At 42.2% G+C, this 25,857-nt stretch overlaps 1 protein-coding gene across 1 annotated transcript in view; it reads right to left on the bottom strand.

The window, feature by feature from the left end:
- The window catches only part of CHRDL2 (chordin like 2), a 638,416-nt gene that overhangs the window by 132,731 nt on the left and 479,828 nt on the right, over positions 1–25,857 (bottom strand). The window contains exon 10 of the mRNA XM_086933239.1: positions 21,232–21,324. Coding sequence (XP_086789365.1) covers positions 21,232–21,324 — 93 coding nt within the window. The remainder of the gene's footprint in view (positions 1–21,231; positions 21,325–25,857) is intronic.

The raw sequence follows: 25,857 nt of genomic DNA, 5'->3' as shown, positions 1-25,857 counted from the left end.
CCTTATTTGCGATTAGCATTTTGCGAATCGCAATTAAGGAATCCCTTCCCATTCATTCCTATGGGCCTAGAGGCCCATAGGAATGAATGGGAAGACAATCTCAATTTGCGATTCGCAATTAGCTAATCGCAAAATGAGATTGCGATTTCAAGGGTGCAGGGGTGTCCAAAGGACACCCTGTTGCACCCCTGAAATCAAACAATGCACATATGTTGTGTACACACATGCCCTAAGGGCATGTGTGTGCACAACATGAAAGTAAAAAATATGAACAAAATTGCATATTTCTAACTTTTCGCAAAATTACCATGAGGTCCAACCTCATGGTAATTTTTTCCCTCTAATTGCGAAATCGCAATTTTTTAAAGTTTCATGCATTGCTTTTAAGGAATCGCAAAATTGCGATTCCTTAAAAGCAATCGCACTTTAAAAAATCGCTAAAATAGCGATTTCTTCACTTTTAGGTTGATGCATCCCAAATAGTGATTTGGGAATCGCAAACGGCCGAATTTTGCGATTCGCACCGTTTGCGATTCCCAAATCGCTTGATGCATGTGCCTGATAGTGTGTTAATCCACTTCCTTCAGAACAGAAGAACAGCATGTGCGCAAGGTTTTCTTCCATGTTTAAAGTGCATAGAGTGCAAAGGGCCTCACCCTCAACAATAGGGCCAGATGACCAATTGATCGTGTTTGATTTAATCTGGAAAACATCAAAACAGAACTTCATATACAGTGATTTTGCTATTTGTGTTTGTAAATTATCCAAATAGGGTTCAAAATCGGGGAGGGGTTTGACACTCAAAAACTGTGTAGTGGGCCTACCTACACTAGGGTTACAATGAACACAATTTATTATGTATTCCCAATAGGAGTGTTTCAAAATATTTTTTGAGTGAGCTGTCAATTGGTTAGGGACATCCCAAAAACTGTTCAGTCCTAGTTTATTAAACCAGGTCTGTACATGGCAGAGCCAGGGAAATTTAATGTGACCAACTAGCCCCAAACTTTCCCTTAGGCCCTCTTTGTAACAGGGGAGTTCATGTGTGACCCATAAACAGACCCAAAATAATAAAGGCCTTAATGCAACTTGATGGTCAATTCTCCTAAGGCTGATGTCGTAGTACACCAGTATCATGGGTGTATGAATGGGTAGGCGTTGCAACATCCTTACAACTTTGTGTTGATTTGTGGCTATGGGACCCAGGTTGTTCACCCCTTCCCAATTCCGCCCCAAACAAGGCTGCTGTTTGTGCCCGACATTGGTAGACATCCAGGGCTGGCGACACTGCTTTGGATTTGGTGGAATTGTGGTTTTTTGCAGTGGTCATAAAGTTTTGCAAAAGGACAGCTTTGAATTAAATTATTTGTGGTTTCCAGGAAAGTTTTGTGTCTAGTGTGATACCAAGATAACTGAAGTTGGCTACATAGTCAAGTTGCTGATTCTGGACAGTGAAGGTTTTCATGAAAGCCTTGTGTGGTGTGATGGCCATATCTTTTGTCTTGCTGAAAATCATTTTGAGACCCTTTATAGTACAATAATCATTAAAGATGTGTAATAGTCTTTGTACACCCTTCAGTATCTGGGATAAAAGGATGGTATCAACTGTGATTACTAAAGCCAGTATTTGGGCCCCTCCTAGTATCTGGGAGTCTTGATTACAATGCTGCAGATGTTGCACAATGTCATTAACATATAGCGAAAAGAGGGTAGGCGCTACCCGCATCCATGTCTTACTCCCTTTTTGAAGGGTATTGCATTCCTGAGTTCGTCTTCTGGTCCCCAGCGAACCATAGCATAATTGTCTTGATGAAGTCTGACTATTTGCAACAGGACATCAGCAGGTACACCTTGCCTTTTCCACGAGTCCCACAGGAGATCCCTTGGGACAAGGTCAAAGGCTTTTTTTAGGCCGATAAATGCTACGTAAAGATGGCCTGCCCTCAATTTGGTAAATATCCACACTATACACAGGAGCCTAAAGACCTGGTCGATCGTACTGATTCTCGCTCTGAATCCTGCTTGATATGGTAAGAGAATATTGGTTTCACCCATCCAAATGCTAAGTTCACTTAAGACTTGCTTACCATAGACGTTTTGCATGGGTATCAATTAGACTAAAGTGCCTGTAATTAGCAGGTCCTTACCGGTAAACAGTCAAAATATCGAGTTTTTAATTTCGACCTACACTTATATCGAGTTGCTAATATCGATGGGACAGAATATCGATGTCCAGAATATCGATGGCCAGAATATCGACCCTAAGGTAAGTAATATCGAAATCACTAATATCGATAGCATATATATCGATGTAAGTAATTTCGATTTACTAATATGTGTTAGAAATATTAGTTAAGTATTTAAATTAATTGTTATAATATGTGTTTAATATGTTTTTATAATTTAAAAATATATAAAAGTAAATAATATGTTTTACTACCACAGCGGGTTGTGGGTTTATAGGGGAATAGGGTGGGAAGTAATTTATTTGTAATTAAATAATTATTTTTCAATGATTAATTTATTTTGCAATTAAATATTAATTGGCAATGATTTATTTTAATTGATTAATTGGTTAATTAATTGATAATTTATGTATATTTTTAACTAAATTATATGTTTTACTACTGGAGCGGGTTGTGGGTTTATAGGGGAATAGGGTGGGAAGTAATTTATTTGTAATATTAATTAATTTTGGGTAAAGGGGTATTTTTAGGGTTCAGGGTCAGTTTTCAGTTTTTGGGTAAAGGGGTATTTTTAGGGTTCAGGGTCAGTTTTCAGTTTTTGGGTAAAGGGGTATTTTTAGGGTTCAGGGTCAGTTTTCAGTTTTTGGGTAAAGGGGTATTTTTAGGGTTCAGGGTCAGTTTTCAGTTCTTTGGTAAAGGGGTATTTTTAGGGTTCAGGGTCAGTTTTCAGTTTTTGGGTAAAGGGGTATTTTTAGGGTTCAGGGTCAGTTTTCAGTTTTTGGTTAAAGGGGTATTTTTAGGGTTCAGGGTCAGTTTTCAGTTTTTGGGTAAAGGGGTATTTTTAGTGTTCAGGGTCAGTTTTCAGTTTTTGGGTAAAGGGGTATTTTTAGGGTTCAGGGTCAGTTTTCAGTTTTTGGGTAAAGGGGTATTTTTAGGGTTCAGGGTCAGTTTTCAGTTTTTGGGTAAAGGGGTATTTTTAGGGTTCAGGGTCAGTTTTCAGTTCTTTGGTAAAGGGGTATTTTTAGGGTTCAGGGTCAGTTTTCAGTTTTTGGGTAAAGGGGTATTTTTAGGGTTCAGGGTCAGTTTTCAGTTTTTGGGTAAAGGGGTATTTTTAGGGTTCAGGGTCAGTTTTCTGTTTTTGGGTAAAGGGGTATTTTTAGGGTTCAGGGTCAGTTTTCAGTTTTTGGGTAAAGGGGTATTTTTGGGGTTCAGGGTCAGTTTTCAGTTCTTTGGTAAAGGGGTATTTTTAGGGTTCAGGGTCAGTTTTCAGTTCTTTGGTAAAGGGGTATTTTTAGGGTTCAGGGTCAGTTTTCAGTTTATGGGTAAAGGGGTATTTTTAGGGTTCAGGGTCAGTTTTAGGTTTTTGGGTAAAGGGGTATTTTTAGTGTTCAGGGTCAGTTTTCCCTACTGTTGCACCCACTGGAGTGGGAATAGTAATTATTGTTAAGTAATGATATATTATATATGATTTATCATTTTATTTTTTTTATTAAATATGTATTATTATTTTTTTTGACAATTATTACATATATTTAAATATGTTTAAGTAATTAATAAGTATTATTTACAGTTTTTTTATGTTATTTTAAATTTAAAAAAAATCGATATATTTAACAACGATATTTTTAACATCGATATTAATTTTTCGATATTTTGGTACTTACCATGTTGTACATAGGGCGTCGATATTTTTGCTATCGATATAATTACGCCGATATTTGTGTAGGTCGAAATTCTGTCTGTCGAAATTCTGTCATAGATCCGTTCTTACCAGCTACCCTTTTTGAAGATGGGAACAATTTCAGCTCCTCTCCATGTTTCAGGAATTGCTGCTCCGATGCCCCTGCATGCCTACATTGCTCTGTCATGAAGATCGCCTGGTACTTTTGTCAGGGCCTTGTGCTTTCCCCGGTTTAATTGTGTCTATTTCTGTCCTAGTCTCATCTAGGCTAAAATAAGGGGCATATAATGTGACACAGATTATTGAATTATAACTTGGCCCTTGTGTGGATTGTAAATGTTTAGTAGTATCAGAATACAAATGGGAGAAATGCCTTCAACACATGCCAGGGTCAAATAATGCTCTAAACTGGTGCTGCCAGTTTTACTGCCATGGACCATGATTTTCCAAAAGGTATTAGATCATTCCCATTTGTCTTGTCCCAATCCTTTTTGGCCATCTCTTACTGACTCTATGTTGCTAGTCTTTAAGGCCATCATTAATCGTCTCTTTGCCACACAGCGCTTAATTGTGTCCATTGTCTCGTGGTTAGGAGCACACGTTGTCAAAAATGGGTTAATCTTCTGGTCCAAAGAATGATGTATTTGTATAATGGGAATATCACCGGGAGGGCTATCTACAAAAGTGGATTAAGCAGTTGAAAATGCATTGAAGATCCCTGCCATGGTTTCTAGCCTGTTCACAATACCTGGCCACTTAACTGACCTACGGTTAGGGCCGGACTGGCCGTAGCGGGGACAGGGCATATCCCAGGTGGGCTGGAGGGGTGGGGGCTCGTTTTGTGCCCACGGTGACTGCTTTTCCTACTGGGAGCCGGTTTTGTACCGGTGCTGCAATATCAGCTCCCTGTAGGAAAAGTGGAACCGGTGCTTTTTGCCAGCACCCAACCACCCCCACCCCTGCTCCCAGGGCCAGCCGAGCAGCAACCTGCCAGTGCTATTTTCTGTTCCTAGTCCGGCCTTGCCTACAGTTGTTGTCAATTGTCAGTTGTAATAGATTTCTACTCGTGTCCAGTGCATCGGTCTGGAAGAGAGTTCCTGATACTTCTAGACGAAGTGAGTAGTGGTCGCTAGCTTCTCTTTTGTCCACTAGAAGGTCGACTAGACTACCCCAGATTTTTTGCACTACCCAGAATATAATTGATTCTAGATTTAGTGGCGCCTCTTTTACAAGTATACACATATATGTGCTCTCGCTGTCAGATGGCATTATGCCATTACAGGCTCGCAGCCCATACCAGGAGACAAAGTGGACTATTTGCATGGCAGCTACTGTGCATGGGACCAGGGTGGCTACATCTAGTGATAGGATGGCCCTCGCCATATCCTCTTCCTCTAGAATAGCTTCAAACCTCACAATAGGCTTGGATTTGCAGTTGAAATCACCATCAATGACTACTGGCTCAGCATTTACGGAGCCAATAAAATGATCTAATGTTTCTACCACAGAGGTCGCTGTACAAGCTGCTCTTTGTCTAATTTGTATTTTGAACAGGTACACTTCGGTTCCACTTTGTGTTATTATTTTAGGCCAATAAACCCTAAGAACGAAATTCCCAGTACTTCTATGGTCACGTGTAAAGAAATTTTAGCCCAGATGACCAAACCCCCAGACGGTCTACCTCTCTTTCAAGCTACTGCACTAGCACAGAATGAGCTGTAGCTCAGCTTATGTGGAGGCTCCAGCATCCAAGATTCTTGGAGCAAACAGAGATCGAATTGGTCCATGTATTCATGCCAATCCAGTTCCATTAGTTTGGGTTTTAGCCCCGCTATATTCCAAGAAACTATAGATTTATCTCACAATTGTCGCTCTTTTAATGTACTAGGCAGTGTATTGACTTCAGTGCATTCTACCTTGGCAGAGCAATCAATTGATCAGTCTACTTGAGTTGCCAGTCGTCTCTCTTTTGGTGTACTGAGAAGTGGATTGACTTGGGTATGTTCTGCATCAGCAGAGCAATCAGTCGCCGAATCCACTCTTTGCTATGCTTGAAAGAGTAGCTCCGGAATAGTGCTCTCAGGAATAGTAAATGAAGAATACAAGGAGTTGAGTAGAGGGCTGCAGCCAGGGCCGGACTGGGAACTGAAACCGGCCCTGGCAAACTGTAGGGCCCCCCAGAGACCGAGCTATTTGCAAGGGCTAGTTTTGGGTGATTTTGTTGCAGGGGGCCGATATTGCAGCTATGCTGCAAAACCGGGAAACAACATTTACAACGCAACTTTTACAACGCACTACCTTTACAACGAAACTTTTACAACGCAACATCCATTACAACGCATGCCATTACAACGCAACCATTACAACGCATGTCACTACAACGCATACCACTACAACGCATGTCATTACAATGCAGTCATTACAACACATACCATTACAACGCATACCTACACTATCCAACATTTACCCTACTGTTGCACCCCCTGGAGTTAGAATAGTAATTTTTACCCCTACACTATCCAATACTTACCATACATGCAATGTAATGGTATGCGTTGTAATGGTATGCGTTGTAAATGTAGTATGCGTTGTAGTGGAATGCATTGTAAAGGTAGTTTCAAAGAATTCGTTGTAATGGCATGCGTTGTAATGGAATGCGTTGTAATGGATGTTGCGGTGTAAAAAATGCGTTGTAAAGGTATGCGTTGTAAAAGTATGCGTTGTAACGACATACATCCCTGCAAAACCTGCCCCCGGCCAGGCGGCCCAGCGGGAAAACACCCGGTGCCGCTATAGCCAGTCCGGTCTTGGCTGCAGCTCAGAATAGCTGAAACCTTCCACCTTGGGAGTCAGTTGACGGACTCCAGCTCATTCTGCGCTAGATTGGGTTTGGTGGGATTGGTAGCCTTTAGCGAAACTGTTTGTTTGCAATTTACTTCTTTACTGGGTCTGTTCAGCTTACATCTTACCAGTAAAATGGAGGGTGGGCTTGTTTTTTAATCTAGTGCGATCAGGCCATCAACTACTCTCTTAGCCCAAAGAGAAAGGACTATGCTATCAAGGATTCCTTCTTCGCTTTGCAGAAGTTCTGCCCTATTTATGTTAGAGCTTGCTATTGACAAACACTGACAATTTTGTCTGATCCAGTGTGTCGCCTTATTTTTAAGCAAGTCTTCATCTTCCCTATCCCTTAGTTTTAACTTGGGGACTTTGGCTATAAACACTTGGAAGTCCCCAATATTGGACTGATATTTACTTGTACAGCCAATTTGATGTTGTTCAAGGTTTAAGTGTCTACGATTTGAATATGACTGTATATTTTGTGGGTTCTGCTCCTCCAATCTATAGTTTTGATCTCTCTTTTTACCAGCCCAATAATGGGTGCAGCCCGAGTAATAGCTAGATTGGGGTGGCCTATGGTCGATGCGGCCCACCAGTTCTGCCCTTCCTCTATGCAACATAATATCACTCCCTAGCTTAGCTCTTAAATTACAGGTGCTCTCCTGACTCCCTCTATTAAAATCATATTGAACTTTCAAGCTATTAATAATATCGGGTGCAGGTCTGGGTGTGATGGATGTAAATGCTTCCTCTGATTATTGGAGGTTATTGTCTGGTGGTTACTTATTTGTGGATTAATTGTTTGCATATTGCTACACTCTCAGGCTTTCCTTCCCTGGATGACCCCTTCAGCGTTACTTTGGGTTGCTAGGCTCTTTATTAGTCTTTTTAGATCGGCAACCTCTTTCTAAAGAAGCTCTGTCACTACAGGATTGGTCGTTTGTGGTTCATGAGGAGGTAGGACTGGAGCACATCAACAATAATATTGCCCTGGCCCCAGTTATGTGGTGGCTTAGAATCTGGTTCTAACCCCACTCTCTCACTTAACCAATTTGTGATTGAGGATTGTAGATCGCTAGAGGGAGGGCTCAGTATCCCATGGCTTGGGTATGTCAAGGGTATGCTGGAGAGTGTGGGTCGTACAGAATTATCTTCTTCGCTGCCGATGACGAGCTCAGCTCGTCATCAGCTACGGCGCTCGTATGCTGATGACGGGCTCAGCTCGTCATGTAACGCGGTATTTTGAAAATTGCCGCACACAGCAGGAAAAGCCGCAGCAATGCGGTTATTTATGAATCCCAGACCTTTGTGGCAAAGGGAGCTGCTGGACCTATGTTTCTAACTAGGTGGCGGAGTGAAAGGGAGGAAAGAGAACTTCTTAAACCCACTGTGAAACAATACATTCTATTGACAACATGCTTTCGGAGAGAACCATACTTGATGATTGTAAATAATGCACATCATTGTTTTTTATTGACAAGGTTCAGGATTAATATAATACATTGGTATTTAGCTGTTCCGAAAGGGTTTCACCAGTTGGGAGGTTTGAAACTGTTTCTTTGCGACAATTTATCTGAGGAAGACACAAAGCATTTTATATTCTTCTGTGATTTTTATTGTACATTAAGGCACAGATTTATTATTCTCTTGATTAGAAACAATCAATTTGCACAAGTGAAATCAGCTTTGCTTTATTTACAAATGCTTCCTTCCCCTTCGGTCTGTTTTGGGGTTCCAAGTTTCTTCTCTGGTGCCCTTAGACTTAGGAAAAAGTTATTAATTAGTAATTAATGAGATGTTACTTTTGCTGTCTTAATTTTTGCACTGTGACATTATTTTTTTACGGTTGGATTGTAATCATATTCATATATTTTCTTTTAACATACTTGGTTTTAATGGTTGCTAATTTATGTGGTTTTAAATTACCGAATAAAGTATTACAGACTGACACTACAGGATTGCTGTGATTACATTGTATCAAGCTGTCTCCTCAAGGAGTTGTGTGGACGGTAGGGAGTTGGTGGGCTGTTGGGAGCAAGCTAAATTATATTGTGTGTGGGTGTATTGGAATAGCATGCCGGAGGTTGAGCTTTGTCAGGGGCAGCTCTAGGCTCATGGCGGCCCAGGGAAGGGAGCGTAGGTGGGGGGCCCCAGAAGAGGGGGTCTGGGCGGGGCCGGCCTGTGAAGAGGGGGTGGTCAGGGTGTTTGGAAGTGGAACAGAGCCGGAGGCCGCCAAATCCCTGCCAGGGGCCGCCACGCGAATATGTATCCATCCTCAGAGGATTATTATATTAAGGATATATATTGGCGTGGGGGCCGCTGGGGTTCGGCGGCCCTGTGCAGGTGCACAGCTTGCACATGCATAAGGCCGCCCCTGGCTTTGCTACCTTTCAATGTTGCCAGGGGGATAGCAGCTCAAATCTGTTTGAACACGGGATAGTGAGAGTGCTCCTCCCGTGTTTTTAGTGGTGTCCTCTGGTATGGGGCAACCTGCTGATTGAATCTTGTCAGCGGGATGGGGGAATATCGACTGCATAGTTCCAGTGGCTGCTCCTCGCCCCACTGCTCAAAAGGAAGAATGAAATGATAACAACATATCGTTATTTTTCCTATTGCAGTCAATGGCGGGGCAGGGCTGGCCAGAGCAGGGGAAGGGTGGTTTGCCCTCCCTAAGTGTGCATGACAGTCATGCACACTTTGCATGTTCCCCACCAGGCTGCATTTCATAGCCTGTTGAGGAACAGGAACAGGCTCCCTGTCCCCGTCTGAGCCCCGAACCACGGTGCTCAGACCACCTGCTGCCAGCCGTGACTGGAGACAGGAAGAGAAGGGCGCCACCCAGTCCGGGAGCAGCTGCTTCTGTGTAGTTTCTGCCTTTTGTTGTGAAGTATTTACTATTGTGATGCCTACAGCATTTACTGGCAGGGGTACTCCTTCACACTTCTTATAAAAGGCTTTAATTTTCGGGTTGTGTGTGCTAGCAGATTTATATTTGTCACTTAATTTCGACTCCACCTCTTCAATTAAATTGGCAATATCAGCTAAGGTGCAGTTCTCTGCTGCTCTTCTCCTTAACCTTAATGTTTTCCCCTTGCCTGGCCCAACATCAGAAGCGATACGCTTGTCCAAGTCGAGGGATAGACTATCTGCGGTGCTCCCCTCCCGCTCATACCACTCGCTCACTCAGTACTACCACAGTATTTCTATATTATCGCCCTCACAAGTTAAAATAGAAAAATCAGTGTAATTCAGAATAATATTCAAGTAGTGCCATGAGGAAATGGTGTAATGCCACTGCAAACGTTTATAATGGGTCTACCTTTAGTTCCGATCACTTCCAAGTGAGACTGGTCTAGAGTCAGATTGGATGGAGCCACGTGATCAATGCGCGTAAATGGAAAATCAGGCTCTTTACAATACCATGAGGTGCACAACAGGATTGGCTGTGAGTTCACAAAGAAAAGGTCATCCCTCCAGCTCTGACAAAACAGAGGTAGAAGATTGCAGTAGATCCGGGGTTCCTCCCTTACCCCAGACACGAACTAAGGCGAAGTGCTAGTTCAAATGCAGGCTTTAACCATGTGGAGGGCTCAGCTCTAGATCAGGAATTTAAAATGTTCCCAGCTCCACAGAGGAGAGGAGACGAAGGACATACCGAGGGCAGACCATGACTCACAGAAGCAAGACCAAGAGTGTCGCCCTGCTCTGTCCACTCCTGTCGCTGACGAGCGCAAGACGGCGTGCGTCCATGTAGTGGAATGATAAAATGTGCCAAATGGCTCGAGGGAACTGCAGGTATTGTGAGTTACAGGGACCACCAAGGTAGTCCCCCACACTAGTGAAACACAAGACGCTGGTAGTCAGCCGTGCTCACCCACTGGGGTTTGGGGTCCAGCGGTGTTTGGGAACAGGGCCTAGCAGTAGCTGACCTTTTCACCTACCTATAACGTCCCTTTAACCCCTTGTGTGCGCGTGATGGCCGTGATCCTTTACGTGTCACGGTGGGTGTGTTCGGAGGACGGCCCCCGGCCGTCTGAACCCTGCCCACTCTCTATTTCCCAGCACCATGGCGGAATTTGCGCCTCGGTCAAGGGGTTAACCTTTGTTTTTTTATGTAAAGTAAGACAGTTTTACCATACCTAACTATAATGTCACTGTATCCTTTGCATTTTACAGCACACATACAAAGAGGAAAATGCCTCAGAGGATTGTTTATGTGCAGGAAGGTGCCTTCCTGCACAAAAACAATAGTTTTTACAATTCAGGCACACTTGCACCATTGTGCAAGGATGCCTGCATTGGTGCAAGGCACAGTGTGCGCCAGTGCTAGGAAAAAACAGGAATGCGCAGTGTAATGTAAAATACGGCACATTCATGCCCTTTCCCTATCATGCAGTGCAGTGCAGCAGCAAGGTGACTTGCAGTGCTGCATGATTTCCAGATAAATGTACTTCTAAGAATTGTAAGCAGTCTTGAGTTTTTACACAGATTAGTCTCAGTATGACAATTTCAACATAACATAAAAGACTGTGTGCACCAGGTACGAACCTATCTAAATCCTATCTGTAAAGGTTTCATCACTGTTTGAAGGCTACAGGTAGTCTGATCTTTCGCTCCTTAAAAACTTGCCCCCACATGCATCAACCTATTAAGGAAGTGCAAACGGTGCGAATCAGTAAATTCGTCCGTTTGCGCTTCCTAAATACGTTTTTGGGATGCATGAAACATTTTTTCAAAAATCGTTTTTTTTTGCATTTCCTAAAAATGCGAATGCATTTAAGGAATCGCATTTGTGCAATTTCTTAAATGCAATGCATCATTTTAAAAAAAAATGCGAATTTTGAAATAGGAAGTGCAAATTAACACGAGGTTGACCCTCGTGTTAATTTGCGAAATTGTTTCAAAAAGCACAAAAATGCATTTTGAAAAGTGTCATGTTACAGACACACATGTCCTTAGGACATGTGTGTGTGAAACATGCACTTTAAAATACATTTGAGGGGTGCAGGGGGGGTCCTTTGGACCCCCCCTCTGCACCCTTGCAATGCATCAACAAATTGCGATTTCCTAAAAAAAGAAATGCAAAACGGCATTGATTCCTATGGGACTCTAGGCCCATAGGAATCAATGTAATGCCATTCCTTAATTGCGATTCGCAATTAAGGAATCGCAAATTCCGAAATTTAAGAAATCCTAAAAAAATTAAGGATTTCTTGATGCATAGGATTTTGCAATTCCTAAATAGCGATTCCTTAATTTTCGCTATTTAGGAAATGCAAAATCCTAGATTGATGCATGTGGCCGTTGGTTTTTAAAGTGACTAGTATCTCTTTGGATATGTTTTGCATAGAGTGTACACTGATCTTAGTAGATACTTTTAAATACTTTGTGATATATTTCTCATGAGAGTTTCACTGTCTGCAAACAGTGTGGTACAGATGAAAATGGCTCCATAGAGGAAAAACAGTTTACAATACCCAGTTTTCTATTGACACCCATTTAATTTCTCACTGTAGGTTTGGTGACTGAGGGGTTTGATACAGGTAAAGACTGTCCGTAGTAGGGCATCAGTTATGTAACAGGGTTTGAGTAGCTGGAGGAACTTGTTTTTACAACGTGTGCAGCAGAGGTTACTCTTTTATCTGTGGTTGTTAGCCAACATGAACTCGTCTACCCATGAAGTGTATTGTATAGGGTCAATGTTGCACAAAACAGAAGCTTGTTTTACGTATAGGGATTGTATGTATCACAACATTAAAGATACTCTATATTATTCTGAGCTATTTTGCACTTAGTTTCATAGCTCTAATGTTAAACCTGCTTATATAGCAATGTGCATAAAAGAAGCTTGGATGATGTCACCAGTGATGTCATCAATTATGTCATTTGAGATGTCATCAGTGACATCATAAATGATGTCATAGAATATGTCATGAGCGATGTAATATTTGAGCTCATTAGCAGTGCATGGCAGGGGCACAAGTTATAGCTAGCTCTGATAAATATAACTGGTAAATTTCTGTGCATTTTTAGTTCAAAACGTTAATGTTGTCACTAACAAATTCATCTAACTATAATGTCACTTTAACCTTTGGTTTTTTCAGTGAATTTCTAACATTTGTTGTACCCAAAAACAGATCTTTTTATTACATCTAACTATAACATTACTTTACTGTTCGTTTTTTTCCAGTGAATTTTGCCTTATTTGTTTAACGAAAAGTCATATTCCAGTAAAAAAACGTAAAGTCAGCTACTGCGTGCACGACGGGGGGATGGCAGCAGGGCCTGGCCTGTGGGGGAGGGCAAGCCTTATAAGGCCGTGGGGACCCTTTCCCCCGGGGCTCTAATTTATTAAAAAGGGGACGAGCTGCTCTCCACCCCTCCATGAGTCATCTCAAGCACCAGGAACCCCATCCCACATTCGTGTCTTTGTGGTAGGTGAATGCCCCGGGGGTCACCAGAGGCTCCCACCAACCGACATGTTTGGGACCTCAGGAGGAGCCATAGGGTCACTGCGGCCCAGACGGCTCCCCGCATGGTATGGGAGCCAGCATTACTACTGCCCAGGGTGAGCAACTGCTTTTTACATGCTCCCACCAGGCAGGAGCAATATGTGTTTTGTTCCCTGTCCACATCAGTGCAGACAGGTAAACAGAGGATGAGCCTGCTCCCAACCGATGGGTGCATTTTTAAATATCCCGTTGGCTGGGAGCAGACTAAGTATTTGCTCCCATTTGGCTCCCGGGAAACTGCAAGTGATGGGGCCCCGGGGAACATTTAAAGCTCAGGAAAGGGGGGCCGCAGCCCCTCTGCCCATAATAAATACATTGGGCCCCAGGGAATCGGGTCCCGGAGACCTAAATGGCCTGGGGAGGGGGCACTTCTGACACACCCCACCCCATATATATATATATTTTAAAACGGCGGATGTTTATTTTTGCTGCAGTCTGGTGGACTCCTACAAGATCTCTGGAAAATTTCCGCATGGGGCCTAGGAAAGTTGAGCATCCCTACCCTGCCCCCATATATCCTTTTTTTTAACTTCTGGACAGGAGACCAAGTCCTGCATCCTGTAATGACTTCCAGCAACATTTTTTTCATGTTGCTGGGAGCCAATCAGAGTCTGACCTCTGCTGGAGTGAGATAGCCCAAATGAAAAAAGCTTCCAGGGCAAATCAGAAGTCTCTTTTTTTAAATTGGAGCTGTCGCAAGACTCTCGCGGACCCAACTGTCCAGATCTACAAATATTTTTTAACTTTCTGTTTTCAAAAACGAATACATTGATTTACAACAAATCATTAAAAAAACACAATCTGTGGACCATGATCTAGCTTCCTACTAAATTTGGTGTAATTCCGTTCAGCAGTATTTACTGTCATGCTTCTTAAAGAAGTTCAAGGAAAATGCTTGGGGATTTTGTGTTTTGGGACCCCCCCTTTTTTCTTGGCCCCCGCTTGACAGATCATCTCAAATCCTCCGGTGGACAAACTAGGCAAAGAGGAGCACTTTTTTGGAAAGTTTTGTGAAGATTTGTAAAGCGGTGCCAAGGTTATAAGAAAAACTGACATAAGTAAAAACGGTACACCTCGTTGTGAATGAAGTGTTAAGAGTTCCATAAACTAATGGCCAGTGATAATGAAACAGGACGCTGCGATATCCACCCTAAACAGGTATGGACGATCAGATGTACATTGACTGATGGCTATTTGGTGGATGTGTCATTGTTCAAAAGTTTCCACTAGTAGGGCGAGATGAATCTCTGTTGTCAGGAATCTGGCACTTCCTCCAACTCTCAACAGAGCAGATGAGCCACACATTTGGATGACTGGGCATCTGCCATTTTTTGTGGGAGCCCCTCAAATGCCAAACTCTAAACTAGGCCGACAGTCTCCCAAGTTGAGTGCAGAGGAGATGAGTTGTTTTCCTATTGGATAAGACTAGGCTTCGACAGATCAAGTAAAGGTTGCAAATCAGAGGAGATAGTTCTCCCAACAAGTTGTAGTCCAGATTAAATCCACTGTCCCATGAGGGGGATAGGGACAAGGAAAATGGTGGGTGTCCACGGGGCATGGGCCAGAGGAGATGCAAAGTAAATGATGACTGCAGAAGTGTTCACTAAATTGCCACCATTTGCTATTTTACCTAGCATTGGTTTGCTGGTCTCTGAGAAGGAAGAGAGCAAGTACATCATATACACAAGATAAAACAGACTGACAAAACAAGGTAAAACACTTATACTAAAAGGTGAATAGATCTGATTGATGATTCTGACATAGTCGCTGTCGAATAGGACCATGATAGTGTGATGAAGCGATACCCTCAGTAATCAATAACGTCTTTACTGATATTCTGTACAAGAGACTCTGAAGCAAGTCGATCATCTTTAGTAGTAGTATATAGTGTTAACACCCAGATGATTTTTCAACAGAATTGAGTGCACTACTGTGGACCACAAGGTATGAAAATGCGGGTAGACAAGTGTTTATTTATTTATTTATTGCCATTTCTAAAGCGCGAACAAATACCCGCAGGTGTCTCGGCGCTAAACTAGTTGAGCAAACGTCACACGTAAAGTGTTGAGCTACACACGTCAGCCCATGTGCACAGCAGCAGAGGTCTGAGGTTTCTAGGTGACTGAGTACATGTAGAGCACTTTTCAAAATGAATTTGAATGTTAGTGCTTTTTTCATCCGTAAATAAGAGACACTGCAAAGATTCGGAAAAGGAAATTCCGGCTTTTGGTGGATTAACTAGGGCTTCATCAACCCAGTCCCCACCTCCTTACAAGGGTGAGGCTTACTGTGACACCTAAAATCAATGTCTTAATTAAAGTAATAAAAAACTTCTTCTTTAGAAAGGGAATTTACCCAGCACAAACCTTGGTTACTGCTTTACTCACAACAAGTATTTTGAACTAGGCAACACACAGAACACAACTGTATACTATTATGTAGCACTGTTGTTTACATCTTTAATTGGGATGGTGGGTGTAGTTTTAGTCTATGGGCCTGATTTGGAAATTCATGGATGGGTACTCCACCACAAACGTGGCGCACACCCCGTTCGCCTCATTACAAGAACATATATGGGATAAAGTGCCCCCTGTAGTACAGTATAAGGATATTGCAAGTCACAGAGGAGTTCCATGACCATATGTCCCTTTATAACTGTATGGAACTCCAAGGTTATTACATAGTCACACCATCACCTTTCCCACAAACCATTTAAGTCCTTCATGCATAGCTCTTTTATATGAAAGAGAGAACATGTTTGCAAACATGAAGAATGAAAATAGAATCTATAGTTCAAAATTTAAAAAAATCCAAAAAGCTGTAAGATATTTGTTGCAAAACGACATGAGAATCAGTTTAATCAGTTTAATACATGTATACAAACATGCAGAAAGTTTCTATTTTTTCTATAATTACCTAAGAAGTGTACAAAAATAAACACGCTTCCATTTACATCTTTGTTCTGCTTATCAATGTACAGATAGAAAAACTGAAGAAACCAAAGCACAGCTTTGTTTCCTTCTTTAAAAACTGATTTAATTATGCTCCAGGACCTGCTTTTTTCCACAGCTGCTGGCATTGTGACGTCAGAACTCATGTAATAAGTTTTTACAGTTGAGTGGCCATGTCATTTCTTTATAATAGGTAACTGGGTAAATCAGAATCGGCCAATTCAAAATTAGAGATGGGTTTTTAATACACGGATTGTAGAATCCCATATATTACTAGGATATAATGCACTTGAAATAAGGCGGATAGGGTTTCCATTAGGTTCCAAGAGTTTGAAAAATGTATATAAGCTCTACTCACACAATATTTTGGGTCCGATTCACAAGAATGAACTTAAGACTCAATCCTAAACTTACTACTATTTCGGTATTCACAGAAGGCACTTACTCATTTCGGTATTCACAGAAGTTAGTAGTCCTAACTTTAGGACTCCTAAATGCCTTCTGTAAATACCGAAAGTCTTAAAATTAGGATTTTTCTTAATTTAGTAGTAGTAAAGTTAGTAGTCCTAACTTTAGGACTCCTAAATGCCTTCTGTGAATACCGAAAGTCTTAAAATTAGGATTTTTCTCAATTTAGTAGTAGTAAAGTTAGGACTCCTAACTTTAGGACTCCTAAACGGAGAAAAATCCTAATTTTAAGACTTTCGGTATTCACAGAAGGCATTTAGTAGTCCTAAAGTTAGGACTACTAAATTCTGTGAATACCGAAATGAGTAAGTGCCTTCTGTGAATACCGAAATGAGTAAGTGCCTTCTGTGAATACCGAAATGAGTAAGTGCATTCTGTGAATACTAAAATGAGTAAGTGCATTCTGTGAATACCAAAAGAGTAGTAAGTTTAGGATTGAGTCTTAAATTTATTCTGTGAATCGGGCCCTCCGTGTGCTTAAGTATATGTAAGGTGCACACGATTTGATATTCTGAGGGGCAATTTTAAATCCTGATTCATAGAACTGAGGGGCATATTACCATCAAGTAGCGATATTTATCGGTAAATAGGCTTAGCAACGATTTTTTTATCGCTGCCTATCGCTGGATATGTTAGCGGAGAAAACATGCTATTAGCAACGTTTTTCTCCATTGTGCTAAAATATCCAGCGATAGCGGTGAAATGCGTAAATATCGCTGAGAATACAGCGATATTCGCGCATTAGCGACGAAATGCTCTTAGCCATGTTATCCACCTCCCATTGGATAACATGGCTAAGAACTGGTCTGGGCAGGTGTTAGTATCTGGAGAAATATCGACATTAGCGACTGCTTTCAGTCGCTAACTGGTTGGGTACGCCCACTTTGCATGTCAATAGCGATAAACATCGCTGACACGCAAAGCGGGCCCAAACCGCTCGCTATCGCCTAAAAGCTGTCGCTAACATCAGTTAGCGACAGCTTGCTAATAGGGCAATAGAATTATCGCCGCTTAGCGGCCGAAAACGGCCGCTAAATCGGTGATAATTGCCTATCGCCCCCCTTGGTAATATGCCCCCTGAATTTTCTTCTTGGGAAAAATCTGCATGTATGGTGGATTTTCCCAACAAAAACGTTAGCAAAAAAGTGAGACTAGAGTAGTGACAGAGGTTAAAGGGCTTGTAAAATGATTTGAAAATGTACAAACTTGGAACTCAGTGGTTCGTTACAAATATTTTGCATGGCCACACACACTGTATAAGCTCCTGTATATTCACTCCTACAGAAAAATAGTATTCAGGTTCAGAGAGCACAGAAGGAAATCATCTTCAATACAGCACATCTCCACAAAATATACCACTGCTGATCACCTGCTTTGGGGACTATCTGGCACATGCATCAAGGAATGCTTTTGCGATTCCTTAATTGCAATTATGAAGGCATCGCAATTAAGGAATCACAAAAGCCTATGCATGTAGGAATCGTTATAAAAATAGTGATTCCTAAACAATCCTTAATTGCGACTCGCAAATTGCGAGTCCCAATTAAGGAATGCCATCCCATTCATTCCTATGGGCCTACAGGCCCCTAGGAATGAATTGGAGATTGCATGCGCAATTGGCGAGTACCAGGAGGTACTCCCGAATTGATCATGCAATTTCAAGGATGCAAGGGTGTCAAAATGACACCCTGTTGCAACCTTGAAATTGTGATGTGCACACATGTTGCACACACACATGCCCCAAGGGCATGTGTGTGTGTAACCGAAAACTTTAAAAAATGCATTTTAGTGCATTTTTCAAAGTTTTTGCAAATTACAGACAAGTATGATTTGTCTTTCATTTGCGGTCCCAAATAGCGAAATCGCTATTTGAAAGTGCTTCTAGCATTGCATTTAAGGAATCGCAAATTGCGATTCCTTATGCAATCGCAATTTAGGAATTCGCAAATAATTGCGAATTCTTAAATTGCGCATAGGAAACACTTTCAGGCAACTCCAAAGGCCAATTTGCGATCGCAAACGGACGATTTTTGCAAATCGCACTGTTTGCGATCGTAAAAACCTTTGATGCATGTGCCCCTATGTTCTGTGTTTGGGACAATGTAGGAGAGGGGACTTTCGGATCTCTGCTGACAAGTGCTGCAACTGTCCCAGAAAATGGAAAAATTACCTGCTAAGTGCCACTGAAATCTAGATAAAATATAGAATTTAGAAGATAACAGTCATTAGTGTCTCATCAGAAGCAGAGTAACCCTGCTTGGATGCACGTAGAAATGGGCCGGCTTCTCTGTAAATATGCCCTCTCTACAGAGACGTGCCTCTTTTCTTCAGGAGAAAGTACAACAGCCTTTTGAGAACTTCAGCTGTAGTTTTCCAGCTCATAAGTGCCATCCCTGTTGCCTCATAAGTTCAGCAGCCCTGCTAATGAGTGGCAGCATTTTCCTATTAAGTGTGGAGTGAACCTGCTGATAGGTCTGCCACTCGGCAATGTTGGTTCTAACAGCCTTGAGAACACCGGCACAAGTAAAGCACTAACTGAGCCTCAGTGCACCCGACCCCTTCCTCACCTGAAAACAGACAGACCAGAAGGCTGTAAAAATGTTCACAAAGAGCAGTGACTTACCTCCAGGAAGGTTCTCATAAAACCCTTCGTAGCAGAGGTGTTTGTCCTCTCTGTCTGTGTACCATATTTTACAAATGACCCAACTAAACATGCGTTTGATGATCGTATGATTGTATGCTGGGTGCTGATTTGTGTTTGTTGTAATGCTTGCGTATGATGAATGTACGTACATAAAGCTGAATTTTCTCTGTATGCATGTCTGCCTGTAGAAGTCATGTGTGTTTGCCTGTTCAACTGTAAATATATTGTAGTCATGTTCACATGTGCTTTTACGTGTGGCTGAGTGTGGACTTCTGCCGGGAATCTAGCTCCTTGTGCAGGTCTGTGCCCATCATATTTTCTGTCCATGTATGTGTTCAATCCTACTGTCTTTGTCAAATCTTGTTTAATCTCTTTCACTCTTTTTAAGTCTTACTTACCGACGAATTGATCTATTTTGAACAATATGAAACATAGACGGGCTTTGGGTTACCCCTTGCTCACGAATGGATGTCTTCCTTGTGAATCTCGGTTATCTGAACTTGATTCAATGGCTTTCCTTCCTATTCTCGAGTTTGTCCCGTCTCTGGAGCATAGATTCTGTATCAACCTTTTGATTTGATGAGTTGTATCCTTTCACAACTGTCACGGGGAACAGTTGTTTTATTTTTCTTTCCAATTCCACTTGAGGGCATAGCTTTACTTCATCCCTGTGCCATATTCTCATGCAACCTCACACCTTGTCCCAGTACTCTTGCAATAGGATTCCCATCGATCACCTACCCATCCCCCACTGCTTCTCTGTGACTCTCTTTCTTCTTCCAGGCTTTTATTTATTTACTTGTTTTAAATAAAACGAAATGTTTTGGTGGCTTTGGTGGTACTGGGCCGCTCGTTTTTTCCTATGTGCATCATCACAAGCGTAGTTGTTTTTTTAAAATGTATTGTTCGAATTTGGTCATTGGCCCTATAAAAATAGCAAACTAAAGTTTTTTTTAAAAATACCAAACTGGCCGCTAATGCATTACAACAAATGCAAACCCATTACATGATGACTGTGTAGAAATACCCATACCTCTGATGCATTGGCCACCTTGCAATGCTTTTTCTTTATTAGGAAAATCATTCCAAGATGGCTGGGTGTCACACTGGTCGCCATCTTGGAATGGCATTTCTAATTAATATAAAACATTCCAAGATGAACTCCCATAAAGGTACATGCGTTATGATGGACTAATAGCCATTTTGGAATTTTCTTTTATTTTGTTTTTGCCATTGCCAATGGAAACAAACACTGGCAAAGCCCGTAGCTCAGAAAACGACATCCAAAGAGGGTATTGTTTAGTTCTGTTGGTGCGTGTTTTACCCCAATACTGTTCTTCAAAATGTACAAGCTTGTTTAATAATGTTTGTTAATTTTTATGTAACATTAAAAATATATATAAAAAATATTTGTCCAAGTGCTCCACTACTGTATCAAAGCACCCTGACAGAGAAATCTGTACAGAATCAGCCATACTTCAGTCAGCAAAGACATACAATGAACAAATGCTTCCTGTATAGAAATGTGTTTTTAAAATTGGAATATGGATCACTTTGGTATCAGAAAGAGGCATAATGTTCGCGGTGACAGTGAAGTTTGCCAGTCATTTAGACGTCAAAGCACATTGCACACTATACCACTTCATTACGTTGTCTCACATGGCTGCCTTATTTAGGAAGAAATGATTATACGGTTACCATAATACAGCCAGTTCTGAAAAATACAAAAACCTGGTTACACAATATTAAAAGCTCAGAATACGGATTTTTTTTGTTTCGACAATCTTAAAACGGTAGAACCATGTGGTGAATATTGAACTGCTGTAAACTCGTGAATTTTAGTGAAGAAAGTAATCCACACTTAAGATCAACATGTAATACAGGAGGCATTGAAGTAACTTCGAGAGCCCCACATGTGTCTAATTTGTAAAGTTTAATATTCCTGTACCTTCACTTGTTCTTGTGACGAGTCGGAAGTTGTGTGCTTCTTGTTTAAACTCCTGTTTCCCGACCTTCTTGATCTGAACCAAATGAAATATTCCTGTAAAGCGAAAAATGTGTGGTCAGGAGTCTTGTACACTACCACTTTGGCAAAGAAAACGCAGCTGCAATGTTGTGCCCTGATAGACAATGCTAACATATTATAATGCATCATGGCAGCAAAGTATGATACATATACATTGATTCCATCAACACTTACTTTGTCACAATCGTTACCTGAAGTGGTCAATCCTCAACAAAGAGACAAAATAAGATAAAAAAAACAATTTCTTTCTGTTAAAAGAATTTTGTTCCATTTCTTTTAAGTATTAGTTAACTCCACAGCATCCCTCTGCCTACAAGACCTGGAGACCCTCACAGCTGGCTATTTTTTATTTCTCCTTTGGAGACAGGTATGGTGTACCACCTATGAAAAGGTTAAGTGAAGTGTTGTCATCCTGCTGCAAGGAAATCTATCTCTTTGCATGTACCCCAATTTTTTGATCGGACGCCTGGCTTGGAACCAACATTCGTATTTCATACCCCAGAATTCTAGGAAAAAAAAGTTGATTTGAATAATCAGGTAATACAAGTAACCATCTTGAATTACCCAACTCGTCATCTTACCACCAAATATATATTGACTCACTGTGTGTTTTACATGGGCCATCTAGAGAATGATGTCCCAGGCAGACCTCTTTAACTCTTTGGACGCTGATGACGGAACCGCTCCGTCATCAGCTGTGGGTGCGCTGTGCTGATGACGGAGCGGTTCCATCATGGCCAGCTTGGCACGCCTGCGCGGCGCGAATTCCCCGCCTGCGCTGAGCATTCCATTGAGCGGGGCGGGCCATGACGGAACCGCTCCGTCATAAGCACAGCGCAACCGACGCTGGTGACGGAGCGGTTCCGTCACCAGCATGCGGCCGCCCCGCCCCCTTAGCACTGCGGCGGAATAGCCGCCGCAGTGAAGGGGTTAAACAAGTTAACGTTCTAGAAATGCCTATTGATGGTGATGGTCAGTGATCCAGGACAGGGTCAAGAGAACCGTTTTTAAGTTTTCGCTGCACGGCCCCTCTAAAGGGTAAAGAGGGTGCGCTTTATCGCTTCACTGGATGGCCCATTTGAAGGCACCCCAAAATCGGTTCACAGACGCAAAATTTAAATTCACCTTTTTTATTGGCTGCAAAATGCAGTGTCCGAATCCAGAGATGACCTCTGATTGCCCTTGCTCTTGGGCTGCTCTCATCCTCAGAATGGCAAATAAGTTAACAATGCAGAGGTGAGTAGTTAAGTGATTTTTGTAAACTAAGGGCCTGATTTACAAGCCCGTTGAGCCACTGGTGCATCACTTTTTCCTTCCACTCATTTCTTTTACTATGTGGGGCCAAACATGTTTTTTTTTTTCATTTCAGTAATTTTTTATTGAAAAAATATATATATTTACATGGAGCATTACATATACATGGGAGGAAAAAGAGAAAAAGAAGGGAAAGAAAAGAGAAATGTGCGTTTACCACCTTGTCTGTCGACACATACTGCCTCATGTTTTGATATTTTCGTTTTTTCTACTGCTTTTGCAAACTGAAAATGTTTCTCTATTGATCTTGTGAAATAGAATACTTTCCGCTCACTTTTCCTATAACACTCAAAAGACGGTTCCTTCAATAGTTTGCTAAAGATTTTGGAATAGGAGATGCACGTTTCGAAAAACAACCAATAGTCAGGAACCAAGGAAGAAAAATATTCCCAATTACAAGTGGTACTGATGGGATTGACTAAAACAGGTTCCTAGCACGGGATGAGCAAGGGTCGGAAAAGTAGGATGTTTCATATTGTTATCAACTGCAGGAAGGACAGACCGGAAGAAGAGCTGAAACTATAGTGAGTTTAGCAGCGCGTGATCAGTGCCAGTGGTTGCAGGTGGGGGGCTCTGGCATTCAATTTAGGGACCATGAGCTATTTTCATCATCAGACTCTGACATAGATTAGGAGAGAGAAAGCCGGAAAAGGGAGAAAGACGGAACAAAGATAGGAAAACAACGTCAAAGGGAGAAAACAGGAATAAAAAGTAACCTCTATAGTGAGATAAAGAGAGAGGGGGTGTGGGGAGCAAAGAAAGAGGCATGGGGTGGAATCAAGATTATAGGCAGTCCTGGTGTCCCACAACTCTAGCATTTGGCGCATACTTTTTTTGCATATTAAGCACTGGAGTTTTGGCAACATTTGGCAAAAAAAGTGTGAGAGTGGAAACCGAAATCTATTTATAGGGGCCAATACTGCTGCAGAGACAGATGCAGCCACATTTCTGGTCTTAGGCGGGACAAAGATGTAACATAAAAAAAATTTCATTAACTAAATTGAGTTTTTAGTAGCTCATGTGCAATAAAATCTATATCGTGTTCACTGTACGCGTTTTTGTTTCTTTCCCGTAAAAGTCTCAATATGAGTCTAAATGGGCGGAAAGCCCCCGTCTCGCCATGTGCCTTATATGGTGTTTTTATTCTTCAAGGCCCTGGTGCTTTAACCTTTCGACTCTCTGCCTTCATAGGATGAGATTACCCTGAACGTACTGAGCAGTTTTGATCGCATGAAGCCGGCAGATGGTAGTAATTCTGCAGGGGTATCCGAAGTTGCACTAACATTAGCTTGGTTTGAGCTGACATCAAAGGAAAAAAATGTGAAATATTGAAATGATTGTGGAGGGTGATCGTGCCCACCTGAGATAACAAGGCTCAAAGAGCAGGGAATATACAATAACGACTTGACCTGAAAAGTCACACATTTCCATGTTTAAAATAAAAGAGTTGTCTTGTGACTGTAACTGCAGCACATTTTGAAAGGGAAACAAACAAGGTAAGAGGAGTCATTGTTCCATCAGCAAAATATACCCACAGAACCAAATCAGCCTCCACTGAGGATAGGGGCATGTGTTTCTGCCTTTTATCTTTCAGAAGTTGAGAAAAAGACTGTCCATGAGTTATGTACCAGCAACATCTATTTTTGTTATTAACAGAGTCATTTACTCCACAAAAAACGGTCCCCTCAGGGGTTTGGGGCAGAGTGTCGGGGGGGGGGGGGGGGGGGGGCACTACGGAACGGAGCACCTTGGTGTTGCTTCATTGTTTTCTGTTCTGTAATATCACCTTTTACTTAAAACCACTAAAATTTGTAAAACAAGAAGTAAAAAAGGAAGACGCAGTCGCTATGCAGGGATAGGGGATGCTCGTCTCATTTCAAAACAAGTCTGGTGGACCTTCCTTGCCTTTTGGGATGTGATCGGGGCAATTCCCACCAAGTGGCCTGCTAGGGACATGGAAAGTATGGTGCCAGTAGGCATTCTAGGGGAGTTGGCACCTTTTTCCGGAATTCCACAATACGAAACTCCCTTGGGTGCAGTGGGCTTTCTCTGCCCCTGGGGAAAAGTCAGGGTTTTATTTTAGCCCATGGGGAGCCGGCACCTACGCCAAGGAGCACTCTACCCATGTCTGAAATCTGTGGTGTTCAGTGGCCTTACAGGAGTGGTCAGGGATTACCCCTGCGCTGTCCCTACCCACAAAAAGTCTGAGGTTAAATTGGGCTTGTGGGGCGGATGGCATCTGGTGATCTGTGGTGAGTCACACTCTCATTTTTAGTCCCCTATGACTTGTGAGTTTCCAGCCATGTTTCTCCTTAGGAAATGAGGACCTGGGGAGTGTGGTCCTCTCAACCGGTGCTGCATGGCCATGTCTTCACGGGGAGCAGTGGCATCTTCTGAATTCCTTTTTTAAGTACCCCCGAGTGTCAAGGTAGATTGGCATCATAAATGTGACGATGGATCCCCAGGGTGGCAATGAATGTGCTCCAGCGGCCTCCACAGGCTGCGCCACAGGGGAATCCCCTGGTCTGCACGCCAGGGGGTTTGTTGCCACTTCCAAGGTACCAGGACATGTCCTCCTGAAATTGTAGATCAGCCGATGTGTTTACCACATTAGATCAGTGACGTTTGTTAGTTAATTGATTTAATTTCATTCCTTAGATTTGTATGAACTATCAAACAGTTTTTATGCCATTTGTCTCTACTGTGAAAGCCTGTATCGTTTTTGGTCAATGGCACCACCCACTAGTCCATGTACCTTTTCTCCTTTAGTTAGGGGTGAAGTTAGACATCTTCTTCGGATTATATCCCAAATTAAATTTGCACTGCATTTTGCATGGAAACCATTTTGTGAGCATTCTGGTGTGCAATTATTTACTGCCATCTTGGGTTGGTCAGTGGTCACAATTCACGATATGCAGGCCTGTCGTCAGCTGTTTAACCCCTTGTGTGCTCATGACGAGACCAGGCCGTCATGAGTCACTGTTGAACTGTGCTCATGACAGCCTGGTCTCGTCATAACGCTGCTGCTCCGCCCATGCGCGGTTAATTCCCCGCCTGTGCGGGACAATTAATGAGTGGGCGGGGTTGTGATGAGACCAGGCCGTCATGAGCACAGCTCCAGCGTGACTCATGACGGCCTGGTCTCGTCACGAGCACCGTGGCGCATCGCTCACCCCCCACCCCCCACACCGTGGGAGAATTAGCCCCGCAGGGAAGGGGTTAAGCACTCTCCAA

The sequence above is a fragment of the Lissotriton vulgaris genome, chromosome 8 (genome assembly GCF_964263255.1).
Source record: "Lissotriton vulgaris chromosome 8, aLisVul1.2, whole genome shotgun sequence".
Lineage (NCBI taxonomy): Eukaryota > Metazoa > Chordata > Amphibia > Caudata > Salamandridae > Lissotriton > Lissotriton vulgaris.
Note: the sequence above shows the minus strand (reverse complement) of the source record. Positions and strands in the feature narration are given on the sequence as shown.